Source organism: Heterodontus francisci, chromosome 1 (assembly GCF_036365525.1).
Source record: "Heterodontus francisci isolate sHetFra1 chromosome 1, sHetFra1.hap1, whole genome shotgun sequence".
NCBI classification, from domain to species: Eukaryota; Metazoa; Chordata; class Chondrichthyes; order Heterodontiformes; family Heterodontidae; genus Heterodontus; species Heterodontus francisci.
In genome coordinates, this window is record NC_090371.1 from 125,805,720 (window position 1) to 125,830,469 (window position 24,750).

The following is a 24,750-nucleotide window of genomic DNA, read 5'->3' on the forward strand; positions in this document are numbered from 1 at the left end:
TGGATAGGCACATAAAGGAAATAACCTTAAGGGAAATAAGCTTGCAGGGCTACAGGGTTAGAGCATGGCAATGGGACTGACTGGATTGCTCTAGAAAGCCAGCATGGACTTGATGGGCTGAATGGCCTCTTTCCCTGCAGTAATGATAATGACTCTACTCAGGGTCCTTTCGCCATCCTGAGCTGTCTCTGGCACTTGGAAAGCATCATAGGCTGAAATTCCTCAGCCCTTTTGGTGCATTTACTATCACGCCCAATGCATGCAAAGTCTAACATTAATGAGGGATGAGGCAAGCCAGGTCTAAGTAGTTACTGCAGTAACATCTTTGCCCCAAAAACTCATCTGTTCCAGTGAAAGAAATTAGTATTTTTTTGGGTAAGTGGTGAAGCAATTTTAGTCAATGACAGATCCTACTTCAGGTCTCAGCCTTAGTTCAGTGGTAGCACTCATGCCTCTGATTTTCAAGATTGTTGGTTCAAGCTACATCCAAAAGACTTAAGCACATAATCTAAGCTGAAACTTCAATGCAGTACTGAGAATGCTGCAGTCAGAAGGCTTTTGTATGTTAAACTGATCTACCATCTCAAGGTAACTGTAAAAGATGCAACAAATTATGAAAACAGGAATTGCTATTTGATCCATAAATTAATACATTGTGGTTAAGGAATGTTAAAATTGAAGTGTGAAATAGCTGCATTTCTGAAAGCCAGAGGGTGCCTACTTCTTGTAGATCTGGTTAAATATGGATGGATGTTTGCAGTTTGTAAAAGCTGAATAGCAATGACATAACTCAACCACTTGAGTTGCAGCACAAACCTTTATAATATGCAGCCCTGGACCAGCTACAGGAAAAAACGTTGCCCCTAAATTGTGCTTTTATTTCAAACATTAAAATTAATGCATTAGATTCTATTCCTTTAAAACTACCCCATGCTTTTGACTCACTGGTTTAAATTAAGATCATTTCTATAAAGATTAAATATAGGCAATTGTAGTGGTAGTGATGCATTAACCATTGTGCTGTCACAAACAAACATCTCTTAAATCTTAGGTGAAACAAATCAAATAAAATCATCTGGGGCTATGTACTATTTCATGTAACAATTCAGGTATTTAGACATTGATACAACTATCAGGGCCATACTCCCTTATTCAGAAATCAGTTGCTAATTAAAATAATCGGGCATAGAATCAGTTCTGATGAAGGGGCACAGACCTGAAACGTTAACTCTGCTTCTCTCTCCACAGATGCTGCCTGACCTGCTGAGTATTTCCAGAACTTTGTTTTATTATAGAATCATAGATACTTGGTGTGAGACAGGAAATGGATTCCTGAATTTTGGACACTTATGCAGGGTAGAAGGCCAGCAAGTAGAATAATACATAAAATGAGTCAAAGTGACGAAAGCATTGATAAGCATTTTTTAAGTGGGACTAGGGATGATGTACGGGAAAAGTAGGTGATTTGGTGGACATGTAAATAAGCGTGTTTGGTAACTGATGAATATTGGGTTTTCTCTCATTCCTCTAGCCTTTCAAATTTCCTTTTTGGTAGCTTGCCTACCATTTTTAAATTTATTCTAGTATTTTTGTATTGCCCTGTAAGCCCTCAATATTTTTTTGTTTATTTTTTTTTCAATTGCCTTATTCACTCATGGAACCATAGTCCAGATATACTCAAGTATTTCCCATTTCTAGCAAGTTAATGACCAGCACCAGAGTGTGTACAGTCACAGGTCTTTGCAAAATGGATTCCATAAAGCAACACAAATCACAACTGTCCTTGACCATTGTTCTTAAAAGTATTTATTTTGCTTATTCTTTTAAATGTGTTGTTAGAATAGATAAATATTTTCACTGTATTGGTATCAACTGAAGACAAGGACACGCAAGTTACTTGACCAGGACATTAACTCATGGTATTTGACTTCGTTTTAATGGGTTCATAATATCTTAATTCCTAATATTATTCAAGGGAAGGAATTTATCCTCTATCCAACTACTGTGACTTTTGCTATCAGAAGTATATTTTAGTTCTAACACTTCAATCAACTAGTTTATACAGTTTATGCTATTTCTTCCAAAAGAGAGATACTGACCATGCCTTTTTAAATAGAGTATGTGGTGGAAGGTCTTTGTCATATGCAAGCATAAAATTAAAGCAAAAATGAAACAAAAATAAAAAACATAACCCATGTTTCAATTTAGCTGTTATTTAATGACACTAAGGCAATACAGATACCGTGCGCTAACAAAACGAAAAACAAGCTTAGTTCAACATTTGAAACAAATGCACCCCGCTAACATGTCATTTTTACAATCCAAGTAAAGAAGACTTTAAAATTACAAAACATTTTCAAGAGTGGGAGCACCACTTACTTATTTGAAAAAGCTGTTCTTGTTGTGCACGTGATACGCTTTACATTGATTTTGTGACTAAACAGTGCAGAGAACTTTTTGTTTTTGACTATTCTAAACTAGTTGGCAATTACTCCATCATTCCAAGGAATTGAACCCCTCCCCCCAAAAGAAACACACGGGACAGAAAGAGTACAAAACTTAAGCTTCATTTAAACAGCATTTTTATCAAAAGAGAACCAAAAAAGAACATCCCTTTTTGTGGATCTGCCTAGAAATCAAAGCAGTTATTGGTTTTCAATTATGTCTGGTAGCTTAGTTGTCATTTGAAGGTTACTGCACTTTTAAAAACAAAATAGATACATTATTCTATAACAGAATCTTTGGGATTCATACAAAGAGCATGTTCTGGTCTGTTTTGGGTTTGGGGAAGATTTAAGACAGGTGATATTCTATAAATCTGTAAGTAATGTATTATGAAAACTCATTGTATATTAGTGAAATCTATACCCAAAAACATAGACATCACTTTTGAATCATTAACAGGCAGTCAGATTTCATTTGTGAATAAATGATATAAAATTTCAGGTAATTTATAATCATGCATGCAGGTCAGTGAAACAGGGACACTGCAGCTGTAGGAAACTATTCATCTGTGCTAAAACTCAGTAGTTCATAGAGTTCTTCTCATTTATAAAATTACTGAATCCTCCTTTGCATGTTCCCATAAAGTGCGAGTTTACATAGATTTTACTGCACCTGAATGGATATAAACGCAATACCCAATTTGCCTTACTGATCAAAAAAATCTTTTGAAAGTTTTGGACTGAAGTGCATTTTAGGTAAAAATAAAAGCAACAAACATACCATAGTTTAATGAGAAGGATCTTGAAGAACATTAGTTGTGACAGGCTTCCAAGTCTGCAATGGCTGAAAATGAACAAAACATAAGCTATCCAATATCCTTCAGAAAAAAGTGCTACAGAGGTGGAGTATTATCTTTTTACACTAGGTACTCATCATTGTGCAAACATCCCAACAATACAACTTCAAATTTAAAATGAAAAATGCCATCTCAACTTTACCAAAGCAAAATATAAAGTTGTCAAATTAAAGTACAAAATTTAATTGCAACATAAGTGAACAGGGAACCTTCCATATACAACTGTTTTCTTAGCACTCCAAAAATTCATTTTTTGCTTAAATAATGCTATTTGCTGGCATTTCCAGTGGAGCAGCACAGAATAAATGCAAAAAAAAGTGAATAAAAGGTAACTTTCAAAAGAAAAGCCTAGATTAGATAACTTGGTCCATCTAGACAGATTTCAAAAGGGGTAAATATATGGGATTGATCTTGATTACCCTTCAAACATACTCTAAACCAGTTCAATGCTGATCATTGACAAATTAAAATGCATCAAAAACTCCTTGAAGTATGTCACATTCCAAGACAACATTGTGTATATTGATATTAAAAAATCTAGGCCAGTAAAATGCACATTAATGGAGTTAATTATGGTAGTATTAAAGGGACTATCTAACATGCATCTTTGTAGTGTTTGGAAAGGGGGGAAAAAAGCAAAAAGACTTTAATTTTCCATGTTATACAATCGGGTGCTTAAAACTGATTTAAAAATTAAAAGCTTCATGGAAATGGAGAGGATAGAAATTATATGTAGATATGAGTGACCCTGCACACCTCAACCGGCAGATGGAAATGTAAGAGTTTTCCATTTTTTGTCACTTTTTTAATGAAGGAAAGTGATGAAGTTTCATTTTCCATTACTTGTTTTTGAGAGAGAACAAACAGAAGTGACAATTATGCATGGCACTTAAAAAATGCCCATTAAAGACTGCATTTCAAAAAGCATGATTCTGTCAGTTTCAAAACACAAGAAATCGAATACTTGGAAGACTTGAAGGCTAGGCAGCTATGAAAAAACTGTCTACTTCACATGGCTTTAAAATCACCACTCTAATGTTCAACCACATTAGCAAAAATTGACTTACAGGTGTATTAAAAAAAACTTAGCAATACCATGTACTGCCTGTATAGCAGACATTTAAAGTGGCATTCTTCTTATTTAACAGAATGTGCAATTAACAATATTATCTTGCTTATAATGCTAGATTGGAAATAAATGTACTGCAGTACACCAAAATGGCCCTACCTATACCTTGCGTTTTAGCAGGATACAATTTCCAGTTGTTAATAGGGAAAGTTTACTTTGGAACAGTCCAATTCTTATGCATATTAATCTCAAATAATAAATTTGCCTTAATGGAATAATTTGTTTTCCAGCATTGTTAAAGATATCTTATTTTAAGTTAAATAAGATGTTATCACTCCTATACTGTGCTGCATTTCAGGTAAACATTCTCATCACTTTCCAAATCAATGGGAATTTGTGAATCATGTTAATAGAAAACAGATACTATGGCATATAACACAGTCTATTAGTATAGGAAAAGGTGCAATATAAGAGACCAGATTTTATTACTTGTCTGTGTACAGGTAGATAGGCAATAACCGTGGTCTTTGGCAGAAGTTGTCTAAGGCAACAGAAAATTGCAACACTAGAAAATCTCTTGTTTTAGATGTACAGACTTTCACTTGCTGACATGATCAAAAGATAGCTTTAATGGCATTGTCATATTATGATACAGGTTACATTAATCTCAATCCAATGTCTAAATCAAAGTCAAGCCAGTAAAGTTATATTAGTACAGTTGACCTGCAACACCAGATTAAAAAATTCTGAAAAGAATAAGTCAGCAATTTTCTCATCAGTAAGTGGTACAGGGACGGGGAGAAAAATCATACACATGATTCTGAACACATACCTGAATACTAGTTGGTCTGTACATCTGACAAACATTCTAATAACTTTAAAACGTGCAAACTTGGTAACATTATCAAGCTATGTGCCCACTGAAGGGGCAATTTAATATTTGCAGCTAGTTATACAAAGCAAAACACAAAAAAAAAAGCAGCCCAGCCAATTAGCCAGGAAGTACAAGGCAAAAATTAGGGCTAAACAACCCATATGGTGCATTAGTCATTTCAACAGATCACAGCTAGGTGCAGTGAATCAAAACAATGTTATACTGTTGCCCAACAATTTATACTTTAAAAAAAAACTAATTTTAAGTTTCATTAGTTAAGTTGTACAGAACAGTTCTACTTGCAAACATACACTGGATAAGATTAAGAAGTCTTTTCAACAAATATTCATCTAAGACTTTTAACCATTTAATACAATTTTCATTGAAATTCACAATCCCTCTGGAAAACGGAGGTTTCTGCATGAAACAGCTTCCAACACAGAATTCACAATATCAACAGCAAGATATCACATTGTGGTTTGCGGTACCATAATTGTAGTCCTATTAAAAAAATGCAAAAGCAGGCTCAGAAGAAAGTTTGATACCAGATTTAAGTGCTTGTAGATATTTAATGCTTTCAGTAATTCATTTTTTTTGGGGGGGGGGGGGGGGGGGGGGGTGGCGGGGGAAGAAAAACACAAAAACAGAAACAAAAATGCATTCCAAATCTGTTTTTTTAGATCTTTTGTGGCTAGTGTTGAATATGGATGTCGGGCTCTTGTTTCTGAATCAAAAGTGCTAGGACATCTGTCTGTCTTTAAACCATTCCACAAATTCATCCAATAAGACTGGCCCTGAAAGAAAGCAATTAAATTAGAATTTAATATCATGACCAGAACTTAATAATGTAGATTACACCACATTAAATATACTAAGCTCAAACTGCGCAGCTTTAAAACTGTAATCTTCTATTTTTCTTAGTGACATCTCAAGAGGTAGTAAGCTTATGAACAGCACTGGTTTGATCCCATCTGTAATACAGTGTACAATTTTGGTCACTATATTACAATGGGGTTGGGGCATCTTGAGGCAAGAAGGCAATTAAACAGATACCAGGGTTTAGGCAGCAGAGCTACAGGGAGTGACTACAGGAGAACAAGAAACCCAAGGGAACTTATTCAAGTTTCCAAGATTCTATAGGGGCTGGCCAGTTGAACCTCAATAGTATTTTCTGGTTTTATATGCGCCAAGATTTTTATTTTATTTGGAACTTTTTTTGGTATGGTGCACCTAGAGTCCAGGCCATGGAAGGCTGAAACTTTCCATGTCAGAAACATGTTTGCAGGATTAGAGAACCTTGAAGAGTCACCATTTTTATTTTCTTCTGGTTTATTTGGGCTACAGATCAGTCAGTCATCTTGCAATGCCTAATGAAATGCTAAAGTCTTCCAACAAAAGATTTCCTGTATAGTAACAATTACAATTAAGCCTTTTCTTATTTACATAACCATCAAGTCAACATGGAATAAATACTTTCATATATAATATACAGTTAAAATGTATTGCTGTTAGCATGATTGTTCTGGTATACATATCCAAAACTATATGATTTCAAACTGAAGCAAGTTATTTTTTAACCCTAAGACCATATTTAGAATGCCAGAATATAATTTGACAATCTGCCTTGATACATTAGAGAACATTTACAGCGAGCAAGAACAATTTATGGATCAGAGGCAAACTTAGATTGAGGATTGAGTTAACAATGTTATTGTTAACAAAGAAGCCTGATACAACACATCCCAAATGTTAAGTGTGGACATTATAGAAAAAGGGCTGGTTATTTACCCCATCTTATCCACCTGATCAAAAACTGGTGGATAGACGGTTAAAATTGACCAACTGACTTACTTGTTGCCTTGCCTGAATCCTGCTGTCTTCAATTTTAATCTGCTCTTCTCTGAGTATGAGGCAAAGGCACCTGTCTGAAGCCAGCAAGATCCCTCTTTAAATATGCAGATTGGGGTCAGATGACATCATCAAGTCCCAACTGTTATTTTACCTCCGACCTTAACAGAGATGTTGCTGCAGGTTTCCAGCAGGCCAAATCAAGTAAGAGTGAAAGCCATTCTAGGAGAATTATTTTTTCCCCTAATTTCCTTAATGGGCCCAGAGGTTCAGGAAAGTTTCAGCCTTCCATGACCTGGACTCTGCTTCCCGTTGGTTCAAATCACTATGGTCTCATTCTGCTGTGGGCAGGAATCCTTCCTGCCAGAAATCTGACAGTTTATATCTCCCTCCTTGACCTGTGACTGGAGAACTAAAACACAAATCCAAATATATGCCTTAAGCACGACTAGGGTTAAAAAATTTTCACCATTCCTCACCCCAAGATACTAATGGAACAGATCTATTGAAGTCCATAACCTGAAATTCAGTTAATTCCAAAAGTCTAAACAGGATTGAAGGTTATATAAAAGGTTGATTAGACATGATTAAATATTCCATGTATAGTGGTCTAATTCAGAACATAGAGAATACACCTATGAATGACACTAACCAGGATAGATAACCTACCTTGTAAGGTCTTCATGTTTTGAATAATAATAATGGCCCTCTACACAATGCAACAGCAAAGTTCAATTTGATTGGTTCTGCAGAAACTAATGTGCTTAGTGTGTATGAAAATATCACAATGTACATCAGTTGTGCTGTATGTGATCTATTTCCACGTCCTACAAAGCTCCAGGACCATTCAATTTACTGATGCTAAACTGAAACTGGCCAAGTATTAAATCCCTACCAACCTCCCAAAAATATATATCCCTGCAGATCTTGGTGTGCGGAGGATGCCCATCATTTCGGGAATAAAGACCCTACAGGTTAGGTAATCTAACATCATTTAAAACATCCTCTGCATAGTGCAATGGCATACAAAACTAACATGCTAAATACAGAAGAGGAATATGGAGCCTCCTCCAAGCAGCCATAAAACTAACTGCCTGGACAGATGCATCAATGACAATGGATACAGGAGCCAAATCTAGACAATACTACTTTGCAAATATGTGAAAATGATCCCATGTGATGGCCTTTCAAATGCCAACTGGAACCTGATTGAGAGATGTTTAGCATGCAGATTTAGAATAACCTTTAATCTGCCATATGGGCTTCTTCTGTGAAATGACAGCAGTCCAGAGTGCACTCAAACATCTGTTGGCCAACTGCTACTTCATTTGCTAAGGGTCCCTGCCTCATAGGAAGCTATAAAGATTTGTGAAATTTCTTCACAGTTGACACAAGTTTGAAACATAGATATGTTAACTTGTGGAAAATTAAATTAAGGTCCCAATTATGAAGCAGATGAGGTCTAACCAGTCTAAATATGTTGCAAACCATGAATGAATGATATGGATTGATTATGACTCCAATTGAACTTGCTATAAAAAAATGCCTTGATAGACTCCTTTGAACTTATAAAAATTGCTCACTACATGCGGCGAGAACGACCGCTCAAATTGTTGCCGTGGTAATAGCCTGGCAATCAATGGACTGTCTCTAGGTTCAGACACAATATTTGACCTCAACTTAAGGGTCACCAGAAGAACACAATTTCTGCTGCTACCCTTATAATCTACACCAGTGAAAAGATATACAAATGTGTGTGATCGGAGGAGAAACCATTCAGTCTCCTGCCTTACAGAGCTTCTGTCCTGAAGTATAAATAGGTACATGTGCCCTGAGAGGTGATTTGCAGGCATGTCAAATCCTGAAATACCAGGTAGATTTTCCCATTCATGATGCTGAATTGTTAGACAATACAGTATTTTTCACTACATCATCCATTTAACGCCAAAGCTGACTGTATCTTATGATGTAGGTACCAGCCGATCAACAGTATTACAACTTGAAGGGGTGAGGGTTCAGGAGAAAGTCTCCAACCATTTGGCTGATGCAGAAAATCACTAATATTTGTTTACCGATTTCCCAAGACCATGGTGTAGACCTTGCCAGCTTCAATTCTATGTGGAACACACCTAATGGGCTGCCTCTATGCTTGAAGAACAGTGCCCTTGCAGGTGTGCACCTTTTCCTGCCAGGCACTCTTTCCATGCCTGTGGGAAAGGCTGTTGCAAAGGTCTTCCCTGCAAGACATGCTCTTTAACAAACATACAAGATTCAGAACAGAGTGGATTCTTACAAAGGAACAGTGGATTCTTACAAAGGAAGGGTCCCCTACAAGAAGACCACTGGTTGAGCTCTGTCTGTAGCACTCTTGCCTCTGAATGAGGTCATGGGCTCAAGTCCCAATCCAGAGACCTGAGCGCAAAATCTAGGCTGATGCTTCAGTGTTGTACTGAGCAAATGTTGCTAAGAGATGCCATTTTCTGGATAAGATATTAAATCAAGGCCCTGTCTGCCCTCTCAGGAGGACGTAAAAGATTCCATAGCATTATTTCGAAGAAGAGTAGGGGAGTTTCCACCAGTGACCTAATCAATATTTATCCCTCAACTCCAGCATCTCTAAACCAGATGATTGGGTCATTATCACATTTCTATTTGTTGCACTTGCTGTGCACAAATTGGTAGCCTTGTTTTCTACAAATGTGACGAAATGACAACCAATAAAGTATGTTTGTAAAGTGCTTTGGGATGCCCTGAGGTCAACAAAGTTGCTATATAAATGTAAGTCTTTTTTTCTGGCTGAAGTAGTCTTAAACAGATGAGTATTAGGAACTGCCAAGATAACTGCTTCCATAGGCAAAGTATTCACAGATTGCTTCTTTCGGGAATGCTCAAGCTTCCATAGAAAGGGAAGTGAAACTTGTATAGAGACATAAGACTTTCTGCTGGGTAGTTCCAAATATTGCCCCGAGGAACATTATGCCTTACAAAAGTTGATGCTGAGACTTCTCATGAGAGTGTATGAAGCCCAGATTCTAGACTGTTTTGAGTTTGTGCTGCACAACTCTGCCAATGGATTTAAACATGAATGAGCCAATTGTCCAGCTATGGGTACATGCAGAGAAGTTGTACCCACAGATGCGTTGTAGCAACAGTTAGAGGCATTCCATAAATCCCCATCTAAATGAATTTCTGCAAGCATTCAAGGGGTCATAACTGGGAGGCCTGCAATGCCCAGAACTGTGGAAGCAGCTTCCACAATGGGTGCTTCTTGACACGAATTCTGCCCTGGAGCAGTCATCCATTCAGAATGTGGAGGCTGCAAGCCCCTAGCAGTGCCAAAGAGCTGTTGTTGCAACAGGCTTAGATGTGGCATGTTGTCTGAATAAGGAACAGCCTAAACAGAGGTCATGTCTTTCACAATCATTCGTGATATTGTTCAAATGTTCTGCTTGGTACTTTTCAAGACTCTCTGGCAAATTCCACCAAAAATACCTTTCCTGACAAAAGGCAGTTGTAGTAGTTGCTGTTACAGCTCCCATGGGAGAGATGCCAGATGTAGCCACACCACTCTGCAAAGAAAAATACCAAATGTCATAGATTGTATCAAAGTCCAAAGAATGAACAGGTACCGTTACAGCACAGCAGCTTATATCCCATCTTCAGTCAGGGGTTGTGCTCAATTGCAAAAGAGTCTGTTATGTGCTTTAGTGACTGTGTGCAATTGTGCAGTCCTCTAGTGAACTAAACTATCGAATGCCACACTATCGAATACTTCTTACATACACGTGGGTAGATAGAATCAGAATGGTTACAGCACAGAAGGAGGCCAGTCGTGTCCATCAAGGCTCTCTGCAAGAGCAATTCAGCTGGTCCAACAGCGTTGCCCTTGCCCCGTAGCCTTGTAAATATTCTCGCTTCAGGTGCTTATCCAGTTCCCTTTTGAAAGCCATAACTGAATCTGCCTTCACTACACTTAGGCAGTGAACACCAGATTCTAACCACTCACTGAATAAAAATAATTTTCCTCATGTCGCCGTTGCTTCTTTTGCTATTCGGTGTCCTCTGTTTTTTGACCCATTGGCAGAAAGGAACAGTTTCTATCTACTTTATCCAAACCCCTTATGATTTTGCACAGCTCTCAAATCTTCTCTCAACCTTCTCTTCTTTAAAGAACAAACCCAGCTTCTCCAATCTATCCACATAACTGAAATCCCTCATCCCCAGAACCATTCTCTTAAATCTTTTCTGCACCCTCTCTAAAGCCTTCAACATCTTCCTGGAGAGTGGTGCCCAGAAGTGGACACAATACTCCAGCTGAGGCAGAACTAGTGTTTCATAAAGGTTCGTCATAACTTCCTTGCTTTTGTATTCTATGCCTCTATGTATAAAGCTCAGGGGGAGGCGGTGGCGTAGTGGCAATGTGACTGGACTAGTAATCCAGAGCCCAGGCTAATGCTCTGGGCATGGGTTCGAATTCTACCTCAGCAGATGGTGAAATCTGAATTAATAAATCCGGAATTAAAAAACGAGTCTAATGACCATGAAACCATTGTCAATTGTTGTAAAAATCCATCTGGTTCAAGAATGTCCTTTAGGGAAGGAAATCTGCCGTCCTTACCTGGTCTGGCCTACATGTGACTCTAGACCCACAGCAATGTGGCTGACTCTTAACTGCCCTCTGAAATGGCCTAGCAAGCCACTCAGTTCATGGGTAATTAGGGATGGGCAATAAATGCTGGGTGTGTCAGCAACGCCCATATCTCACAAAATGAATTTTAAAATCCATATGCCACTTTCTCAACCTGCTCTACCATCTTCAACAATTTGGGGACATATACCCCAGATCGCTGTTCCTGTACCCTTTATTTTATATTGCCTCTCCTCCTTCTTTCTACCAAAATGTATCACTTCACACTTCTCTGCATTAAATTGCATCTGCCACGCGTCCTCCCATTCCACCACCTGTCCATGTCCTCCTAAAGTCTATCACCACCTCCACACAGTTCACAATACTTCTGAGTTTTGTGTCATCAGCAAATTTTGAAATTGTGCTCTGCACACCCAAGTCTAAGTCATTAGTATATAATCAAGAAAAGCAGTGGTTCTAGTACCGACCTCTGCAAACCTCACTGTATACCTTCCTCCAGTCCAAAAAACAAATTGCTCACCACTATTCTGTTTCCTATCACTCAAGTCAACTTTGTATCCATGCTGCCATTCTCCCTTTTATTCTACAGGCTTCAACGCCAGCAAGGCTATTATGTGCCACTTTGAAAATGTCTTTTGGAAGTTAGGAGACTCAAAAGTATTTGACATGAGCTTTCTGTGCAAGGTTCTCATGAAAGGAGAAACATAAATGGGCGGCACAGTGGTTAGCACCACAGCCTCACAGCTCCAGCGACTCGGGTTCAGTTCTGGGTACTGCCTGTGCGGAGTTTGCAAGTTCTCCCTGTGACCGCGTGGCCTTCCGCGGTTTCCTCCCACTGCCAAAGACTTGCAGGTTGTTAGGTAAATTGGCCATTGTAAATTGCCCCTAGCGTAGGTAGATGGTAGGAGAATGGTGGGGATGTGATAGGGAATATGGGATTAATGTAGGATTAGTATAAATCGGTGGTTGTTGGTCGGCACAGACTCGGTGGGCCAAAGGGCCTGTTTCAGTGCTGTATCTCTAAATAAATAAAATAAATAAATAATGAACAGAAAACAGTAGGAGTTTGGAATAAAGCAGGTCATGATAGTGATCATTCCACTTGATGTGTGGCATGGATGACTGTCAAATATTCCCCAATATTATACTATAAAGCCAATTTCAAGTGTTCAATTTAGTGAAAGAGCTCAGAGTGCTCATCTGCAAAGACAATTTCTTCAGAACTCAGCACTGAAGAAAAACAAAGGATGGCAGGGTAAAGAAAATAGTTGAAACTAGTGGCAGAACAATGTGTGTTACTGCTGATTAGAATTATTCTGAGTTATTAAAGAGGGCAAGCACCTTTTCAAATATTAAACAGTTTTCTGTCTTTTTCTGGCCTGATACCAAGTGTTTTAAGTTAAAAATACACAATAAAACAGAACTTCCAAGCTACGATGCCGTGACTGTACTATCCTCCAACTCCAATATAGCAACCTATAACCTAAAATTATTACTGTTCTTATTTAGAACTGAACTTAATTTTAGAAATAAAGCAATGGTAAAACCTTGGTGAACTATAAAATGGCGGAATGCTGGTTTACACCTGCAATCCATTTACATCAAGTTCCCAATCTCCATTTCACTGCTATGAGGAGAGACCGAGAAATGGACTTGAAGCTTCCCTGCAGGAAGGGGAAAATTTTAGGAAAAGTCATCACTGATTAGTCTGTACACCTTCCAGCACCAGATCTCAGATCATCATTTTCAGCAGTCAGTTGTTGCTCACTCCCTCAGCCATGGACGCTAAAGGGAAAAAGACAAGGAGAAAACAAAGACAGTTAAAGAGACCCAACTAATGTACTTACAAGCCCCATCTTCATCATAGTTGCTAAGATCAAGGTTAATTGTTCTGCTAAATTCGAGCACATTGCACCACTGGTCCTTGTTGATCACTTTATACTTAGATTGCTGTGTGAAACATAAAATTTAAAGATGCCATAGAATCATTGCACATGCCTTTATGATGCAGAAAAATAAATTGGTTCTACTTTGCTAATATTGTGGCAAAAATACAAGTTACCATATTCTGCACCATTCATATTTTGCTGCAGCCCATCAATTTAGTGGTATATTTCAATGGAAGTGTAAACAGAAGAATCCCAGGTGTTATCAAAACAATTAAAGGACGGTTTCTTGAGGTTTAAACCAGGAATTCTCAGGCTATATAAATCCCATCATTCGGTGTGGCCCAACTCATTTGAAACATGGAATTGTTTGACGCTGGCATCCAACATCACATTTAGACATTACTTTTACAATTTATGAGCATTTTGATGTAGAAGTGTTGCCCAATTGAAATGGTTGACTAGTCACAGATGTGCCTACGGTGACGGTTTTAGCCACATACACTGCCTTCAGTAGAAACCACCTTAATACACTCAGATAATACAGGTAAATGTGCTTCACGTGTATATTTATTTAGCATCTACCTCTATTCAATAATGAAGTAAAGCAATCACAATCAAAAAACACTCACATGCTCTGCTTTTCTTCTTCATTTTACCAACAAATGCACAAAAAGATAAGTTCACATGCATACGCGTAGGAATACGAGCATTGAAATCACATGCCCAATGATACTGTCTATAATTCATTTTATTTACTAATCAGAAATGCAATTAGCCACAACTAAATTCCCAATTGTGGCTAGTGGCCAACATATCAGACAATGTTGATGCACAAAAACATCCAAAGGCATTTGAGAAGTGCATGGAAAAAGGGAAGGAGATATGGTAAGGAAGGAGCAGAGTTATGATAGTCAAATCTACTGTAAATGCTCAGTGTCTGGCCTCAACCAGAAAGGTCAGCCACTTGGGCAAGTTTCCTGGGGTTGTCAACATCTATGTAATTATTGAGGCAGGGAGAAATTGTGTCAATTTTAACCGTGTGTTTTATTATTTAGTTAAAAAAGCTCTTTATCTGAATGCTCGTAGCATTTGTAACAAGATGGATGAATTGGTAGCATAAATAGAAATAAATGAGTATATGATAGCCATTACACAGACATGGTTGCAAAGTGACCAAGGCTAGAACCTGAATATTAAAGGGTATTTGACATTTCAGAAGGACAGGAGGAAAGGAAGAGGAGGTGGGGTAGCTCTGTTACTAAAGGATAAGATCAGTACAATAGTGAGAAATGATCTTGGTTCAGATGATCAAGATATAGAATCAGTTTGAGTAGAGATAATAAATAGCAAACAAAAGTCACTGGTTGGGAGTAATTTATAGACCCCTCATATTAGCCACAAAGAAGGACAGAGTATACATCAATAAATAATGGGGGCTTGCAAGAAAGGTACAGCAATAATTGAGGGTAATTTGAATCTTCACATCAATTGGACAAATCAAATTAGCCTGGAGGATGAGTTCATAGTGTATTGAGACAGTTTCTTATAATAATACATTCTAGAACCTACCAGGGACCAGGATATTTTGGACATGGTAATATGTATTGAGACAGGATTAATTAAAGACCTCATAGTAAAGGATCCTCTAGGTAAGTGCGATCATAACATGATGAATTTCACATTCAGTTCGAGGGTGAGAAATGTGGATCCATAACTAGTATCTTAAACTTAAATAACAGCAATTACAAGGATATGAAGACAGAGCTGGCTAAAGTGGACTGGGAAAATAGGTTAAAAGGTATAACGGTAGAGAAGCAGTGGCAGACATTTAAGATGATATTTCATAACTCTTTAACAAAGATATATTCCATTAAGGAAGAAAGACTCTACCAGAAGGATGCACCATCCGTGGCAAACTAAGGAAGTTACGGGTGGTATCAAATTGAAAGAAAAGGCGCACAATGCTGCAAAGATTGGGAAAATTTTAGAAACCAGCAAAGGATGACTAAAAAGAGGGAGAAAATGGAGTATGAGAGAAAACCAGCTAGAAATATAAAAACAAAAACGGCAAAAGATTCTACAAATATCAAAAGGAAAAGAGTAGCTAAAGTGAGCATTGGACCCTCAGATGGTGAGACTGGGGAATTAATAATGGGGAATCAGGAAATGGCAGAGGCTTTGAACAAGTATTTTGTATCTGTCTTCACAGTAGAAGACACTAAAAGCATCCCAAGAATGGTAGAAAATCAGGAGGCAAAAGGGAGGGAGGAACTTAAAACAATCATTATAATTAGAGAAAAAATAATAGAAATACTAATGGGACTAAAGGCGCTGTTCAAGATAGGAGGGAGTCAGAAAGCAAGAAACTATAGGTTAGTTAACCTAACGTCGGTCATTGGGAAAATGCTAGAATCCATTATTAAAGGAGATTGGGCAGCACAGTGGTTAGCACCGCAGCCTCACTGCTCCAGGGACCCAGGTTCAATTCTGGGTACTGCCTGTGCGGAGTTTGCAAGTTCTCCCTGTGACCGCGTGGGTTTTCGCCTGGTGCTCCGGTTTCCTCCCACCGCCAAAGACTTGCAGGTGATAGGTAAATTGGCCATTGTAAATTGCCCCTAGTGTAGGTAGGTGGTAGGGAATATGGGATTACGGTAGGGTTAGTATAAATGGGTGGTTCTTGGTCGGCACAGACTCGGTGGGCCGAAGGGCCTGTTTCAGTGCTCTATCTCTAAATAAATAAATAAAATACAACTATTTGAGATAGTAGCAGGACATCTAGAAAAGCACAATACAATCAGGCAGAGTCAACATGTTTTGTGAAAGGGAAATAGTGTTTGACAAATTTATTAAAGCTCTTTGAGGATATAACAAGCAGGGTGGATAAAGGGGAACCAGTAGATGTAGTGTATTTGGATTTCCAAAAGGCATTTGATAAGGTGTCACATAAAAGGTTACTACACAAGCTAAGAGCTCATGCTGTTGGGAGTGATAGCTTAGCATGGATAGTGGACTGGTTAACTAACAGGAAACAGAGAGCCAGGATAAATGGGTCATTTTCAGGATGGCAAACTGTAACTAGTGGAGTGTCACAGGGATCAGTGCTGGGGCCTCAACTCTTTACGGTCTATATTAGTGTCTTAGATGAAGGGACAAGCTGTAATTTTACCAAATTTGCTGACGATATGAAGATAGGTAGGAAAGCAAGTTATGAAGAGGATACAAGAGTCTGCAAAGGGATATTGATAGGTTAAGTGCGTGGGCAAAAATTTGGCAAATGGAATATAATGTGGGAAAATGTGAGGCTGTCCACTTTGACGGGAAGAATAGAAAAGTAGAATATTTAAATAGAGACAGACTGCAGTACAGAGCAACCTGGGTGTCTTTGTACATGAATCACAAAATGTCAGCATGCAGGTACAGCAAGTAAATAGGAAGGCAAATGAAATGTTGGCCTGATTGCAAGGGGGATGGAGTAGAAAAGTAGGGAAGTCTTGCTACACCTGTACAGGACAAAGGTGAGATTGCACCTAGAGTACTGCGTAGAGTTTTGGCCACCTTATTTAAGGAGGGACATACTTGCATTGGAAGCAGTTCAGAGAAGGTTCACTCAGCTGATTCCTGGGATGAGGGGTTTATCTTATGAGGAAAGGTTGAACCTATACTCATTGGAGTTTAGAAGACTTAGCGGTGATATTGAAATGTATAAGATTCTGGCGGGCTTGACAGGGTAGACGCCGAGAGGATGTTTCCCTTCATGGGGGAATCTAGAACGAGGGGGCAGAGTTTCAAATTAAGGGGGTCTTCCATTTAAGACTGAGATGAGGAGGAATTTCTTCTCTCAGAGGGTCGTTAGTGTTTGGAATTCTCTTCCCCAGTGAGCAGTGGCGGCTGGGTCACTGAATATATTCTAGGCTGAGTTAGACAGATTTGACAAGGGAGTCAAGGGTTATTGGGTGGTGGGGGGGGGGGGGGGGCGGGGGGAGGCAGGCAGGAAAGTGGAGTTAAGGCCACAATCAGATCAGCCATGATCTAATGCATTGGTGCAGCAGACTCAAGGGACCGAATGGCCTACTCCTGCTCCTTTTTCTTATGTTATTTGCCTAAAGAGTCAGAATTTATACAGCACAGAAACAGGCCCTTTGGCCCACCATTTCCGTGCCGGCCATCAAGCACTTATCTATTCTAATCCCATTTTCCAGCACTTAGCCTTGTATGCTATGGCATTTCAAATGCTCATCTAAATACTTCTTAAAATGTTGAGAGTTCCTGCCTCTATCACCCCTTCAGGCAGTGTGTTCCAGATTCCAACCACCCTCTGGGTGAAATGATTTTTCCTCAAATCCCCTCTAAACCCCCTGCCCCTTACCTTAAATCTATGCCCCCTGGTTATCGACACCTCCACTAAGGGAAAAAGTTTCTTCCCATCTCCCCTATCTATGCCCCTCATAATTTTGTATACCTCAATCAGGTCCCCCCTCAGCCTTCTCTGCTCTAAGGAAAACAACCCTAACCTATCCAGTCTCTCTTCTAGCCCAGGCAACATCCTGGTAAATCTCCTCTGCACCCTCTCCAGTGCAATCACATCCTTCCTATAATGTGGTGACCAGAACTGTACACAGTACTTTAGCGGTGGCTTAACTAGTGTTTTATACAGCTCCATCTTAACCTCCCTGCTCTTATATTCTATGCCTCAGCTAATAAAGGGCAAGTATCCCATTTGCCTTCCTAACCATCTTATTCACTTGTGCTGCTGCCTTCAGTGATCTATAGACAGGTACACCAAGTTCCCTCTGACCCCCTGTACTTCCTAGGGTCCTACCATCCATTGTATATTCTCTTGCCTTGTTAGTCCTCGCAAAATGCATCACCTCACACTTCTCAGGATTAAATTCCATTTGCCACTGCTCTGTCCATCTTACTAGCCCATTTTTAATCGTCCTGTAATCTAAGGCTTTTCTTCTCAATATGTACGACACCAATTTTCGCGTCATCTGTGAACTTACTGATCATACCTCCTATATTCACGTCTAAATCATTAATGTACACTACAAACAGCAAAGGCCCCAGCAACGATCACTGCGGTACACTACTGGCCACAAGCTTCCAATTGCAAAAACAACCCTCAACCATCACCCTCTGCCTCCTGCCACTAAGCCAATTTTGGATCCAATTTTCCAAATTGCCCTGGATCCCATGGGCTCTTACCTTCCTGACCAATCTCCCATGTGGGATCTTATCAAAAGCCTTACTGAAGTCCACATAGACTACATCAACTGCTTTACCCTCCTCTACACATCTAGTCACCTCCTCGAAAGATTCAATCAAGTTTGTTAGAAACGATCTCCCCCTGACAAAGCCATGCTGACTATCCTTGATAAATCCCTGCCTCTCCAAGTGGAGATTAATCCTGTCCCTCAGAATTTTTCCCAATAGTGTCCCTACCACTGATGTTAGACTCACCGGCCTGTAATTACCTGGTTTATCCCTACTACCCTTCTTAAATAATGGTACCACATTTGCTGTCCTCCAGTCCTCTGGCACCTCTCCTGTGGCCAGAGAGGATTTGAAAATTTGTGTCAGAGCCCCTGCAATCTCCTCCCTTGCCTCACATAGCAGCCTGGATTACATCTCATTTGGGTCTGGGGATTTAGCCACTTTTAAGCCCGTTAACACCTCCTCCCTTTCAATGCTAATTTGTTCAAGTATATCACAATCCCCCTCCCTGATCTCTACACCTACATCATCCTTCTCCATAGTGAACACAGATGAAAAGTAATCATTTAAAACCTCACCTAGGTCCTCCAGCTCCACACACAGATTGCCACTTTGGTCTCTAATGGGCCCTACTCTTTCACTGGTTATCCCCTCTTGCCCTTAATATACTTATAAAACGCTTGGGATTTTCCTTTATCTTGCCCGCCAGTGTTTTTTCATGCCCCCTCTTTGCTCTCCTAATTACTTTTTTTTTAAATAAAAGTACCCCCTACACTTTCTATACTCCTCTAGGGCCTCCGCTGTTTTTAGCCCTCTGAATCTGCCATAAAGCCTCCTTTTTTTTTTCTTATCCAATCCTCTATATCCCTTAACAGCCAGGGCTCCCTGGACTTGTTGGTACTACCCTTCACCTTTACGGGTACATGTGGGCCCTGAACTCTCACTATTTCCTTTTTGAATGACTCCGACTGGTCTGATGTCGACTTTCCTACAAGTAGCTGCTCCCAGTCCACTTTGGCCAGATCCTGTTTTATCATATTGAAATCAGCCTTCCCCCAATTCAGTACCTTTATTTCTGGTCCATCTTTGTCTTTTTCCACAACTACCTTAAATCTTAAGAGTTATGGTCACTATCCCTAAAATGTTCCCCCACTGACACTTATACAGCTTCATTCCGCCAAGATTAGGTCCAGTACCGCCCCTTCTCTTGTAGGACTTTTTACTTGCTGACTTAAACAGCTCTCCTGGATGCACCTTAAGAATTCCGCCCCCTTTAAGCCTTTTGCACGAAGACTATCCCAGTTAATATTGGGGAAGTTGAAATCCTCTACTATTGCCCTATTATTTTTACACCTCTGAGATTTACCTACATATTTGCTCCTCTATCTCTCCCTGACTGTTTGGAGGCCTGTAGTACACTCCCAAAGTGATTGCCTCCCTTTTGTTTTTACGTTCTACCCATATGACCTCATTTGAGGAACCTTCTAAGATATCACCCCTCCTTACTGCAGTAATTAACTCCTTGATCAATAGTGCAATGCCACCTCCTCTTTCACACCCTACCCTGTCACGCCTGAAAGTTCTATACCCTGAAATATTGAGCTGCCAGTCCTGCCCTTCCCTCAACCATGTCTGTGATAGCAATAATATCATATTCCCATGTGTTAATCAGTGCCCTCAATTCATCTGCCTCACTAGTAAGACTGTGTTAAAACAGATGCAATCCAGCTTCGCATTATTCGCTCGTGCCTTAACAGGTCTATATTTGCTATCCCTTCCAGACTAACTTAGTTTCTCTTCTAAATTTGGCTGTGCATCACCCCCTACTGTACCGCCACTCTGTAACCCATCCCCCTGCCAAATTAGTTTAAACCCACCTCCCCAACAGCACTAGCAAACCTCCCTGCAAGGATGTTGGTGCCATTCCAGTTCAGGTGCAACCCGTCCCATCTTTGCCAGAAACAGACCCAGTGATCCAGGAAACTAAAGCCCTCCATCCTGCACCATCTCTTCAGCCACACATTCATCTGCAATATCCTCCTATTTCTGTACTCACTAGCATGTGGCACTGGGAGTAATCCAGAGATTGCAACCTTAGAGGTTCTGCTTTTTAATCTGCTACCTAATTCCCTAAATTCTTGTTGCAGGACCTCATACCTCTTTCTACCTATGTCGCTGGTATCAATGTGAACCAGGACCTCTGACTGTTCACCATCCCCCTTCAGAATGTCCTGCAGCCGCTCCCTGGCATCCTTGACCCTAGCACCATGGAGGCAACAAACCATCCTGGAGTCACATTTGCGGCCACAGAAACACCGATCTGTACCCCTTACAATAGAATCCCCGATCACTATACCTCTCCCACTTTTTTTCCTCCCCTCCTGTGCAGCTGAGCAACCCGTGGTGCCACAAACTTGGCTCTTGCTGCATTCCCGAGAAGCTATCTCCCCCAACAGTATCCAAAGCGGAAAATCTGTTAGAGAGGGAGATGGACCCGGGGACTCCTGCATTACCTGCCTAGTTCTTCTACTCTGCTTGGTGGTCACCCAGTCCCTTTCTGCCTGAGCAGTCTTTACCTGCGGTGTGACCACCTCCTGTACGTGCTATCCACGATGATCTTAACCTCATAGATGCTCCAGTATCCCCAGCCGCTGCTCCAGATCTGAAACGGGGATTTCGAGTAGCTACAGGTGGAGACACTTTCTGCACACGTGTTCGCCCCGGACACTGGAAGTGTCCCTGACTTCCCACATTGCACAGGAGGAGCACTCCACGCTGCCAAGCTGCCCTGCCATGACATACCCTTAATTTACTCCCTTAAATTGCTCAAAGATTAGAGCTTATTTATACTAGGGAACTTGATTCCCTAAAAAACACTACTTACTATATAAAAAAACTGTATACCTTACCTTTCTCTTTACTTTAGTTACTAACCCAGCTATTTACTGATACTCCCTAGCAGCAGTTACTCACCAACGAATCACCTTGCAGCTTTCCTGTGATGTCACTGTTCACTTTGTTTTCAAACTCTGGCACGCCTGGACTCCTCTCCGCTGCTCTCCCAGATGGTAAGTGCTCTAGGCTGCGATCCTCGGCCTCTACTATCGGCTCCCTGCTCCGTGTTCTTCCCGCAGGTTCACTCCTTTCCCGGAAGTTAAGTGCTCTTGGCCGCAATCCTTGGGCTTGGCTCCCTACTCTATGTTCTTCCCGCAGGTCCGCTCCTCTCCCGGAAGCTATGTGCTCTAGGCCGCAATCCTCGGGCTCTATTTAACTGCTCCCCACTCAGTGTTCTTCCGGCAGGTCCACTCCTCTCCCAGAAGGTAAGTGCTATATGCAGTGATCCTCAGGCTCTATTTATCAGTTTTATTTCATAAATAATTACCACAAAATTGCTATTTGCTATCTAATCAACTTGCTCTACCATTTTCACTGAGACCACATTCTTCCATCGTGCATTTAGGCCACGCGACAATGTTAAAAAAAAAATCTTTAAATAATTGAAAATAGATCCTATTGTTTGAAAATCTTTAGGTAACTATACAGGAAATTTGAAAAAGAAATTACACCTAATTTAGTTTCTCTAAATACTTCATTTGTAGGCAGAGCACCTGAAATCCTGGTCATGCAGGAACAGCTTTTACACATTCAATTTAAATATAACTATAATAGTGGCATAATTAATTACAACTAATTATTGTTAAAAAAAAGTTCACACTTCAATACCTCAAGGAACTGATGAAAGGCTGGAAAGAGGGGCCAGGTTTTTCCTAAAAGTAGTCCCAACATGCATTTAGCAGTGCTAATCTCCAAACTACGCTGGTCCTTTTCCTGTTAGAATATAAACACGAAATATAAGGAGCAGACAGAAAAATATAAAGGGGTGCAGAAGAGAGCAAGTCAATAAAGTCAATTCATTTTCTAAAGTTGTCTGACAACAATGTTTTAGCACATTCTACATTAATGCTGCATTAATGGGCTATTTAATACTTGCATCATAATTATATATGCACATTTGTACTGGTTTCAAGTGCTGATGTTTTGGCACAACATTTAGTGGGGGTGGGCGGGGGGGGGGGGGGGGGGGGAGAAATTAACTCACGCGGCACCCAGACTTGCATCAATTCCCTCAGGGCAGGCAGTGCCATGGGCTGCTACCTGCACGGTGGTAGTTCAAATATATCAAAGAAGAACGCTGGAGCGGCGCAATGTAAACAAATTTCTCCCCATAGATTTTAAAAGCTTCTCACAAGGCACATTGCATAAACCTTTTTTATAAATTAGTAATATTAATTAGTCTATTGAATTTTTTTTATGTCTGAAGATAGACGTGCTAGAATTCACCCTATGCATTTTAGAAGAAACCAGTGGGCAGCTGCAGAGGAGGGCTCTTTGTATGTCCGCCAGTGAATTTAGTAATTTTTCTCCCCCGCCAATTCAACAGCCATTCCGTTGACAGAGAATAAATCATCAACTGAAATCTTACAGCCAAACTTTAAATTAGGGACACCTAAAGATTTGTACCAAGTGCTCTTTATTTGCAGGTATTATTGTATGTACAGTAAACCTGATGAATCAAATGTTCCAGGATTGGCTGTAATTCCTAGTGTTCTTTTTTTTTTTAAAAAGTCACTCTCCTGGGATTGTGCCTCATTCTGGAACCCTGCCAGCAAGATGTGATTTCAGTTCATTTACTGTTTATTGGGTTTCCCAGTTCATTCCCATTCTGGGGTGTTTTTCCATCGAGGGAGGGATATCCTGATCTTGGTATCCGGCAGCCTGCACAGGTCAAGTTGGCTGGTGTAGGGCCAGAATGCCTAAGGGATCCCAGTCAAATAGTGTGGGGGGGAAAAAAGAGAGGAATGGCCTTCAGTACCCCCCCTCCCTCCATGTGCTGCAGCTGCTAATGTTTGAAGTGCTGAGGGGGTGGGTAGGAGGCTGTTAGCAGCTAATTAGTACCTGATGTACTGCTAGAGTGATATGTCTCTCCAACCACAGCTTTACTTTATCCCATTCTCTCCAGCTGCTCATTTGTTTTTGGTTGGGTTTTGTCTGCTCAGATCTTGCGTCATATCCATTACTCACAGTTTGACTAGAGCTACCCCACTCCTGCGTGATCACTTTCATACTCTGTCCTCTGCTCTGCAACTTTTCCTCTCGAGAAGAGACTTCTATAATAACCTTCTGTAAATCATGAACACATCTCATTTGGGACTTAAAACTACCTCACCCTTTTCTCTCCATCTATCCTTGTGTATATATGTGTGGGTGAATGTGTGGATTAGTGAAGTTGCAATCATTTCTAGATTGGTTTAAAAAAAACTTTTTCAAGAAATGAGACAACCTGTCATTTGTCTGTTTATCTAACCCTAAAGACACTCGGGGATAAAGCACTATTTTAACAAAACACAACTGCAGTCAGTTGGGAGGTGAACAGTGGGAATCACTCACAGCCCTTACCACCTGTCCGTAACAGAATAAACAAAGAACCCAAAGCTATTATATTTTTCTCTGAGACAACAGAGCAAGATTTTTGTTTTAAGAAAAGTATACGTCTATTAGCCTTAGGACACCTAAGTTTTGGCACTTCAGTTGCTTTACATTTTTTATGTTTTTCTTACAAACGAATCACTTACCCGTGCAAAATCAAAGGCATATCTGTATATAAGTTTAAAATTTGTGGACTCATTCAACAATGATCTCAAGTAATCTAGTGACGTTCTCAGTTTCTCTGTTGTGTCACATCTAAAAGTGGAAAAAGAAATAAAATTGAAAAATCTTCCACTGCACTTGAATAGCCCAAACCACGTTAGGCTTCCAGACCAAACGAGTAACACATTGGCTTTTTAAACATAAAGAGAGAACGGGCACGAGAGACGGACGCCGCGTGCCGGCCCGAGAACACGCGAG

At 40.1% G+C, this 24,750-nt stretch overlaps 1 protein-coding gene across 7 annotated transcripts in view; it reads right to left on the reverse strand.

Annotated features, from left to right (window-relative positions):
* Positions 1 to 2,213: 2,213 nt before the first annotated feature.
* Positions 2,214 to 24,750, reverse strand: part of dcun1d4 (DCN1, defective in cullin neddylation 1, domain containing 4 (S. cerevisiae)) — an 82,510-nt gene continuing 59,973 nt past the window's right edge. For 4 of the 7 annotated variants that reach the window (XM_068035511.1, XM_068035500.1, XM_068035492.1 and 1 more), the window contains 4 exons: positions 24,477 to 24,585; positions 22,567 to 22,671; positions 13,588 to 13,690; positions 2,214 to 6,038 (listed from right to left, as the gene is read on the reverse strand). In XM_068035511.1, coding sequence (XP_067891612.1) covers positions 5,983 to 6,038; positions 13,588 to 13,690; positions 22,567 to 22,671; positions 24,477 to 24,585 — 373 coding nt within the window. In that variant the 3' untranslated portion in view covers positions 2,214 to 5,982. Of the gene's footprint in view, positions 6,039 to 13,440; positions 13,526 to 13,587; positions 13,691 to 22,566; positions 22,672 to 24,476; positions 24,586 to 24,750 lie in introns of all 7 variants that reach the window. The other 3 variants (XR_010975382.1, XM_068035529.1, XM_068035520.1) reach the window with 3 other exon arrangements.